The 9,796-nt window shown below is 58.0% G+C and overlaps 2 protein-coding genes across 2 annotated transcripts, besides 3 other annotated features; both read left to right on the forward strand.

Annotated features, from left to right (window-relative positions):
* Positions 1 to 432: 432 nt before the first annotated feature.
* LPMP_110560 (hypothetical protein) lies at positions 433 to 2,397 on the forward strand (the record flags this gene model as incomplete). Its single annotated transcript, XM_010698603.1, has 1 exon — positions 433 to 2,397. The coding sequence occupies one exon, from the start codon at positions 433 to 435 to the stop codon at positions 2,395 to 2,397; it is 1,965 nt and encodes a 654-aa protein (XP_010696905.1).
* Positions 2,398 to 2,577: 180 nt separating this feature from the next.
* Positions 2,578 to 2,823: a repeat region.
* A 912-nt stretch (positions 2,824 to 3,735) lies between these two features.
* NT4 (nucleobase transporter) lies at positions 3,736 to 5,397 on the forward strand (the record flags this gene model as incomplete). Its single annotated transcript, XM_010698604.1, has 1 exon — positions 3,736 to 5,397. The coding sequence occupies one exon, from the start codon at positions 3,736 to 3,738 to the stop codon at positions 5,395 to 5,397; it is 1,662 nt and encodes a 553-aa protein (XP_010696906.1).
* A 922-nt stretch (positions 5,398 to 6,319) lies between these two features.
* Positions 6,320 to 6,796: a repeat region.
* A 2,399-nt stretch (positions 6,797 to 9,195) lies between these two features.
* Positions 9,196 to 9,630: a repeat region.
* Positions 9,631 to 9,796: the final 166 nt, after the last annotated feature.

The raw sequence follows: 9,796 nt of genomic DNA on the forward strand, positions 1-9,796 counted from the left end.
TCTGCGCCACGTAAGGCGATGCTCACTGCTGGTATTACTACTACACAGAACAGTATCTTAGTAGTGGAATGCACCATCTTCTCTACTGGCGGGGTGGATGCTATGCTGAACGGGCGGTGGTGGGGACCAGTGGCTGAATCTTGATGCGCTTTTTTTCCATTTTGTAAGGGGAGGATGTCGATTTTTACACGAGGCATCTTCTTCTCTCTCTTCAGGTAACACAAAGAATGTATGTCTTCCTCTCTCTTCCCAGGCTGTATCACGGCTGCTGCTTCACTACCAAGGCAACTGCAGACGTGGCGGCGGAGCGGAATGGCAGTGGCGCGCCCTTCACTTCCACAATCTTGACTTCTGCTGCTACACCACTGCACATAGACACAGACGCTCACGACGTGTATCAATGAGTTTGTTTGTTTCTTTTGGGCCAGCAGGATGACGTTGGAGGCGATGCGCAAGCAAGGAGGGGGGCATTCGCCTCCTGCGCCTCACCCACCACCATCCTCCTCCTCCTCCGCAAGGGTGTTTGGGGCGTTCAGTTGTGGCTCACTGCGTCACCGGTTTTGGCGCGCTCGCAGAGGCGTACGCCGTTTCCGCACTCTTTCCTGCGTGCTCGGTGTCGCCACGATTTGTTTCTTCTTCTGCTGTGTAGTCTTGACACAGACACAAGGGTGGGGATGGGACTGGTACGGCGATGGCGTGGCGGTCTTTCGGAAGCAGCAAGGACTCAACGAAGCTCATCATCGCTTCCGCTGTCTACGGACAGAGGAGCTTGTCTTCTCGGCGAAGCGCTTCGCTGAAGACCCCCTCGAGGCCATCTACGCGCTGATGTTCCAGACGTCTTCAGCGACTACACCTTCACAGCCATACGCGTTCAGGCCAGAATGGGTTATGCTCAACGGTGGCGCGTCTGAGGGGAGGATGAACAGTGTAGAAAGACTCTCGGCCTACTGTGCGGCGCGCGTGGCAGAGAGGCCTTCATGGAGGACCGCTAGCTGGCAACAGGCAAGCGCGTCAAACACATCCGCGTTCAGCGTTTCAGTTTCGCCGCGCTACTTGGCAAACGCCAGCTACACTGCCACTGGAAGCCCGGTGTGCCTCCGTTCTGGGCGCATCTACCTGACAGATGCGCCCATCCGTGCAGGGATTGCCGAGTTTCAGGCCGCTGAGTTGGAAGTTCTTTCTTTAACGGATGACCTGCTCTCCCCACCGTCCTCTCACGCATCTGACGCTGTAGTGAGGGTTGTGCCAGCGATGGCGGTGCTTCTTCGTGGAGCGTGGATTGCCACTCACTTCTTCCACCTCGTCACTGATGCCCTTGAGGCGCTCCACAGCACCTACCAAACCTGGCAGGATGGCGTTCTGCTGCGCATCCCTACCCAAACGGTACTGCTACATCAGCCAGAGTCGAACTGGGCGGACCGCCACGGGGACACACATGGGAAGATGGAGCTAAGCGCGGCGTTAGCGAACGCATTCTCGTCGCCGGAGCTTGCCCACGGGTCTCCGTACAACAGCTCGTTTCTTTTGCGTACGACGTCCCGTCATTGTGCAGAGCTCGAGGTCAACGCAACGGCTGCGGTGGCGCCCGCACCGGCATCGCGGGAGACACCGCCGCGAGAGTCTCTGGCCACTGCGCCCACTGTGTGTTTTTGCGACGCCCTCCTCGTGACTACACACCGTCTTCCTGTGCTGAAGCGTGACATGCTTTACGGCATTCAGGATTGGGCTGCCCGGCAGTTCCGGGCCTCACCGTACGGTGTAAATCGATCTGTGCAGAAGATGGAGCGACTGCGACTGCAGCACACGTCGCTTTCGTGGACCTCGACGTTGTGGGGATTCGGCGCCTACGTGGCTTCTCCACTGTCGCCGTCGTATCGACCGCGAGCTCTATTTGTACACCGCACAACCCGACTGATCGCCAATGCGTCCCGCTACGCAGAGTGGATGCGGGAGGCGGGGTTTCGGGTAGAGGAAGTATACCTGGAAAACCACACGGCTGCACAGCAGTATCACCTAGGCCGCTACGCGGACATTGTGGTGGGCATGCATGGGCTCGGGATCGGCCATGCAATGTGGATGGAACGCTCCCCGCCTCGCTGCCGCACCGTCATCGAGTTCCGCCCGTGGGTGATTGCTTCTATGCCAACGCAGCCAGTCCTCATCCTTGAGCGGGCTATGCAATATCACTTCGTCATTATTCCACCGATCGACGTGTGCTTTGGCCCATCGGTTGCGAATCCGGCGGAGGAACGAGAGCTCTTGCTGTCAGCAGCGCGGATGGTAAACGCCTTTCGCTATCCAAGCTTCACTGACCAAATTGCCATCTACGATGATGAAAGGGTGAAGCGTGTTATTGCGGATGTCCGCCAGCATCTTGAGCGCTGCTTGCCGCCATAGTGCGACGGTGATGCAGGTGGAAGGTTCCCCCATTCGTAGCAGATTATGCTTCCTATCCTCCTCGCTCGCGTGTGTGTGTTTTGTTGTCACGTGTGGGCATGTTATTTAGGGTGCCGCCCACCACTCCCCATTCCCGTGTCAGCACATCTCCGCTTTTTGTCCTGACTATCACACCACTCCAGGAGGCACACATCAATGTGCGGTGTCCCAGCGCCCCGGTGCCCCCACAGTGCGTGCTGGGAAGCCGAAGCAGTCCCCCACGCCCCCCATCCCTGCCGCTGCCGAGCCACCCCTGGTGGAGGCAAGGCCAGGCACCTACGACGCAGCGAGGTCGGATCGGTGCATCGCTGCGGATGTTGGCGGTCGTGTCCTGGACGGCGGTGCGTCGGTGCAGCCCGGCAGCAGGGTGGAGCATATCTCGTGTTGTACGGCAGAAAATCGGCACATTCAACGGCAAAAAGTGTGCAACGCCGCCCGTACTTCTGTTGGGCTGCACTCCACAAAAAATAGCAAAATAGACACCAATGATGAGATGTAAGTGGTGACAGGAAGATGGATTGCGAGCCTCGCAACCACTTCAGTCACATAGGTATACAGGTGTGTGTGTAGGCAGAGTGGGACACTCTGGGACTTCTACGACGACTCGGCCCCACTACCTCCTCTATCTCCCACGTTCCGATATTAGGCTTTTGATTGTAGGATGAAGTGGGGTGGTTGGTGTCCCCGTCCCGTACTCTCTTGCGTCTCCAACTCTGTGTCTGGTCATGCGTTCCCTCCTCTCTGCTGCACGTTACTCCGCCCCACCTCTCCACACCCCCACACCCCCATACATCCACACTCACCCACACACACACACATACACTTGCCCATGCGTGAAGAAGAACTGAGAGGGATGTGTGGTTCATTAGGGCGCCACCCCCCACTTCTGCTTTTCCCCACAATCGCTAGCACCCGGGCACGTACCTTTGCTTGACTCTCTCTCTTCTACTGTTGCACACACACACACACACACTCTCTCTCTAACACTTTACTGGGACGTTTCGTTTTTCGCTCCAATCACGGCTCTTCCTTGTTCTCACCTCTGTTTTCCTTTTTCCAATTTCTCCGCATAGCAGGGCTTCATATTATTGATTGAGTGCTTCTCCCCCCTTTTCTGCTTCGTCTCTCCTGTACTTGTCTCTCTCTTCTCCCCCCTCCCCCTTGTACGTGTGCTTTGCTTCGGTGCTGCTTTGCTTCGGTGCGTAATTCACAACACCCCTCTTGCAGTCACCGCGTTTTGGCTGTGCACACAAGGGAAGTGGGCGACCCCTGTAAATATCCCCTCCCATATAAGGCGCAATGGAAGCAACATCGAAGCTACCGCAGGTGGTCATGATGATCACCAGCCTTGTGGTCGGGGTGACCATGGTGATAGGCATCAACGCTATCAACAGTGCCCCGAGCTTCATGCTCGAGTACTACAAGTACCTTGCTGGGAGCAGTGCTGCAGAGCCGCGCTCACCTGTGTTTTGGAAGAACATTCTGAGCTTCTACACGATGGTCACCATAGTGGTGCAGGCGATTCATGAGCCGACAAACTTGACTTCCTTTATGTGCCGCTTCTCGCTGCTCTTTCGCCTTGAGGTGAGTTGCGTGATTATGATTATAGAGCTTCTCGTCATCCTCATCATGCCTCACACGCACGTGTCCGAGAAGAATGCAATAGCGGCAATGATGGTCGTAGCATACCTCGGCGGAGCTGCTCGTGCCTATTTCGAGAACACCGGATACGCCCTCTTCGGTCCCTGCCCTCCGACTATCCTGACTGGCATGCTGATCGGTTCGGCAGTTTGCGGGGTGCTGGTGTCTTTACTGCAGATAATCTTGAAAGCAAGCATGACTGACAGCTACAGCGCCGTCTTGTGGCAGTCCCTCATCTACTTCTGCCTGGCGATAGGCATCATCCTCGTTGCCGGACTGCTCCTCGCGGCTCTGCTGTGCAACCCATATGCGCGGCTCTACGTTGCTGAGTTCCGCTCCAGCCGCGGTCCGTGGGCGAACATCTACCGCCGGCGCAGGAGTGTCGAGAGGGTGACCGATGGGGGTGCGTGTGGCGAAAACAGTGCCACCGACTCAAAGGACATCGCTGCCGGCTGCTTTGTGGCCGATTTTGAATCTGAGGAGAACGCAGAGGTGCTGCGGATGAGCAACGACGATGTGGCAGTGAGCGGCGACCGGGCGCACCACCACCCCAACGCCCTCTCTGACGACCGCGCCTTCACCACCAGGGAGGACTTTGAGGCGGGGCCAACGAGGGCATTGACTCCTGTGCCCCAGAGCCACGATGGCGCTGCGGTGACTGCCACACAAACGGAGGCAGACAACTGTGCGCATCCAGAGGAGTCCCCCGACGAGGTCAAGGGTGAGGTTGAGGCACCGACAAAGGATGACCTCGACAAGAGCAGCACGGACTTCCTTGCTGCCGAGGATGGCGTATTGACGACGGCAGAGCTGCTGCAGGAGGTGAGGCTGTGGCCGGTCGTCAAGAAGATCTACCCGATGATGATTGCGTGTTTCCTGACCTTCTGTGTCACGTATCTTGTGTTCCCCGGTATCATTCTCGCTGTGGATAGTGCTGACGGCTGGTTCACGACACTCATCATCGCGGCGCACAACTTTGCTGACCTCATCGGTCGTTTGCTGACTTTGTGGAGGCGCCTGTGGCCACCTAGGAAGGCGATCTTGATTGGCTCGATTGCCCGTATCATCTTCATTCCTCTGCTGCTGCTGTGCGCGACGCACAAGATCCCGTCGAAGGCGCCGGCGTACGTGTTCACGATTATCATGGGTGCGTCGAACGGCTTCCTTGGGGCGCTTTCGATGATTTACAGCCCTGCGACGCCGAGCCTCACCACCGATGGTGAGCGGGCCATGGCCGGTCAGTTGACAGGCACGTGTCTCCTGATTGGCTGTGCAGTCGGCTCGCTCATTCAGCTGGCTGAGGTACTTCCATTCAGTTGAACGAAATGGCGATACGCCTCCGCGTCCCGCTTCGCCAGCCCATGTGGCTTCTCTCTCTTCGGGCGATGCAGAAGAGGGATGAAGTTACAGAAGGTGACGGGCACACTTGCTTCATGATTTTGCTTATGGGTGCCCCACCGTGCCGTCCACGCGTCGCTTTCCCCTACAAGTTTTGCCCTCGTCCTCCACCTGTTCTTCTTCTGCTTCAGCTTCTCTGCTTGCAAAGAGCTGTGAATATGACGACAAAGTGGCGAGAAGAGAACCGAGCTGGAAGACAAACGCGCGCGAGTTCACACAGACACCCAGAGAGAGAGAGTGTGTGTGTGTGTGTGGTGGATATTGGCCTCGAAGAGGAGTGGCGCCGGATACAAAGAGAGCACCGTTCCCCTCTAATTCGTTTATTCACTTTCCTTTTCGTTAATGTGCTTCCTTCTATTTCGTCATTGTCTTCTTCAGCTGCAAAAAGTAGTGTTGCGTGCGTGTCGTTCTCTCGTTTCTGCGTGTGCGTGCGAAGTGAGATGGTAGCGAAGGGTGACGCGAAGGAGAGAAAAAAAGAAAGGAGAGTGAAGAGGCACTACTTTCCGGTCCTGGGAGCCACCCGTGCAGAATGACACGGATGACTTTCGATGTCTCTTCCTTTATGTTTTCTCTGTCTGTCTTCCTCCCGCTCGTGAGTACGGCACCACAGCGGGAGAAATGCCACTTTAAGCATTTTTTTCCCTTTCACATCAAAGAAGGTAGCCAACACAAGAAGGCCTTTGACTGACGGCAGGTGTTGCTTGTACGGTTCTTTCCTTTTTTTTTGTTTGTCATTTCTCTGGATTCATATTAACCGATTCGCATCTGTGTGGCATTTGGCTCATCGTGATACTTTGCTATATATATATATATATATTCGTTGCGTTTGCTCCTGTTCTCCCTGCCTCATGACCAGAGGACCCCGCAGTTCGTGACATCTCAGAGCCCCGGGGCCCCCACAGTGCGTGCTGGGAAGCCGAAGCAGCCCCCCATCCCTGCCGCTGCCGAGCCACCTCTGGTGGAGGCAAGGCCAGGCACCTACGACGCAGCGAGGTCGGATTGCTACAGCCCGCGAGCTGGGCAGTGCGTCGGCGCGACTCGGGCGTCCCCCGCCCGGTCCTCGCTGCCTGCTGGCGTGGGGGCTTGCGCAGCGCCGCGGCAGATGCGCCACGCGGCGGTGGGCGTGCTGGGGGGCGGCTGTGCGGCGGCCTGCGGGGCCGGTGGCGCGTAGAGCTTGAGGCGGTGGACGTGTTCCGGCGACTCCGCGTTGCCGCAACGCGCGTCTAGGGCCGCCTCGCACCACGCAGCCGGCCCTGTGGAAGCCCGGCGGCAGGGTGAAGCATATCTCGTGTTGTACGGCAGAAAATCGACATGACCGAAAGCAAAGGAAAAAGCACACATTCAATAACACCCCCCTCCACACGCAAACTTCTGTTCTCCTCTTTATCTTCCCCACCCTTCCGAGTCGTGGTTGTCCTTTTCTCTATGAAGGTAGTGAACTCGTTCATATCGATGAATGCCCGCTGATAGCTCACTTTCTCTCTTCCCTCTCTTCCCCTCCTCTTCTGTTGCTGTCGGAGAGCAAAATGAGCCTCTTGTGCAGTAGTGGAAGCTGAAGCGTGTATGTATTCATGCACATGGGCGCCTCCCTCTCTTTCACCATCAACCCTACAGAACGCCCATCATCACTACAGACGCCATTGAGCGTTAAATTCGATGACGTGCTACATCGAGCAGACCCACAGTGCATAGGTTGGTTGTAGAAGCTAACTGCACGTGGCTTCCAGTACTTCCCTCCCCTCCACAAACGAGGTGAGTATTCCAAGGCAGAAGCCGGCGTGTAGCGCCTCTGATGTGCTTGTGCAGCGCAGCCACGCTGTCCCTGACCCCCATCCGTTCCTCACTCCGGAATCCTTCCGCGAGTGGAGAGGGGAGGCAAGGAATCGGCATCATCTATTTCCACGAGGATACGCTGCAGCGCTGCAGGCGTGACGGCACGGCTAGAGAGCGCTCTACCATCCGTTGCGGCTCTGGGGCCAATGAAGCAGGCATCACCTGAAACGGTGATGGGGATGTGCGCGGTGGGTCGTAAGGCACCAGGGGGGCTGCGATGAACACCATCAACGACTGGGCCGCCCAGCCCGACATTCTGTGGGGAAGAGATGTGGGGCGACGTGGACACACTGGCAAGAGGTAGGCCGAGGAGATGTTTTCTTTTTGTGGCATGGAACAGGAGCGGCCATCAGCAGGCTGTAGGGGAGCATCGATATGTGGGACTGGGTGGCTGGATGCCTGAGGCTTCCGCAGGGGGGGCCGCTGCTGTGGGATGCTGTGAGAATTGCAGAAACACGACGCGCAGCGTACGGAAGCGGCAGCCGAAACCGCAGCACTGAGTGGCAAGGCAGATGCGGCGGCGACAAGCATGGCCATCGTGTTGGCACCCCTGTGGGACGCAGCGGAAGAGGCAACCCAGCAGCTGTCAAAAGGCGCATGCTGACAATGGCCTCAGCAGCGCAGACGATTAGCAGCCTGGCGCACTCTCAAAGCGCGACCTCAGGGACGGACAGAGGCCACGGTGGGGGAGGGGGGGGTAGCGGCTGTGGAAACCAAAGCATCCACAGCAGCAGGTAGTCAGACAGTACAGTCATTATTCCCGGCATGGGGGGAGGGGCGCTCGAGATCTAGCGCCTGTTCCGCGGGATTCCGACGCGGGCGACACTTCTGACTCACCAGATGTCGGGTCCGGGTGCCACTCCAAGGATGGGGATTGGGGACTGTCGGCCTATATTGCCCGAGACGTAGATCCCGGTGGCGGGGACGCAACAGGAGGCTTTGATGCTTTCGACCCTGAGACCTGGAGCCGACTGCTGGCGACGTAGGCCGAAGTACGCCTTTTCGACCTGGAGGTAAAGGAGCGGTGTGTCCGCCCCCCCCCTCCTCCTGCCCCCGGAAGAGGTGCCACATATGGAGGCGTACCACGAGGCACTGGGCGAGCTCATGATGCTCGTGTGAGGCCACTATCGTCGATGGTCACCACGGAACGTCTTGCTCAGGTTCACAGTTGCAACACACATTGGCAAGCTGTACAACGTGGAGTTGAGGACTCGCAACATCGATGTGCAAGACGCTTGACGCAACATCGTCCACGGACTCCATTTAAGACTAGCGGCGCGAGTCCGCAGAGGAAACAGGCAGCCACCGCCACCGCTTCTGCGTGGAGGGGGACAGCTGGAGACGGAGCGTTGGGTAAATGGACTCTGAGGTCGAAACGGTCTAGGACGAGGCGGCCGTGGCCACGGACGAGGATGTGACCGTAGACCACCAGTGACGACGGGGCTTAACTCCCCTCCACCCCACCCCAGACCCCGGGGAAGTCGTCTTGAAAACAGAGGAGGAGGACAGCGCAGCCAACCAAGCGCCACCCTTCTCGTGCGGAGGCTCGATGGGGTTTGCCTCGCGCGGATCCTCGTAGGAAGGCGCGCTGCCCCCTTCTCGGGCAACAAGCCAGGCAGCTTGCTCCCTCGAGGGACTTGAGGGCGCCACGTGGGTTCATCGCGCGCCAGCAGTGCGCCACCACTGCTTCTATGTCGAAGGCTGCACCCCACCGCTGCCTGTGGCCCTGTACCAGGGACTCTCCGCCAAGCGGCCATGGAGGCACCATCAATTTCTTGGGCAACAAGTCTGCCACTTTTATCGAGCTCCACTGCCGCCCTGTTGATCAAGAGACTGCCGCGGCCTTTGTGGTGAGTCTGCAGGCTACCCCGTCTGCCAAGCACACATACCTGCACCATCATCTCAGCGTGTCCTCCAAGCTTGGACAGCCGGTCCACTACCTCAAATTGCTGGATGCAGTGATCAAAGGAGCGAGGGGTCCTCGAACCGCGCAGCAGGCCCTATCCATCCCCAGCGAGTCTCTGATCGGCATCGTTGTGGGGGGAGGGGGTCGCGTCTCCACTCCTCTGCGCAGTGTACCGAATCATGTGGAGAGCTGCGTGCAGGTAGGACAACATCATCAGGACGACGGCCAAGCCGTTTCTACTTGTTTTTCTCGACGGGCTAGTGATCGACTTCGGCGAGTGGAGATGGGAGATCCCAGTACACCTGCAACGGCTGTTGTGGGAGGTCTCTACCCGGCAAACGCCGCTCTTTCTCCTCCCAGCACAGGAGGATCAACCTTCCGCTGATGGTTTGCGGTTTTCGCGTGTACTGCATCAGGGCTGGAGCGATGGATACCATCTTGGCCCGAATACCAGACAACGCGATCTGCAAGCGCGACGTCGTGATTCGGCGCTTCCCCCTCCCCCGCGCAGCGAGTGGTTCAGGGGACAGTCGTTCGATATGCTCGCCAGAAGATGCTGCTGGCGAGGAGGCTCGGGTCTTC

Source organism: Leishmania panamensis (genome assembly GCF_000755165.1).
Source record: "Leishmania panamensis strain MHOM/PA/94/PSC-1 chromosome 11 sequence".
NCBI lineage: Eukaryota > Euglenozoa > Kinetoplastea > Trypanosomatida > Trypanosomatidae > Leishmania > Leishmania panamensis.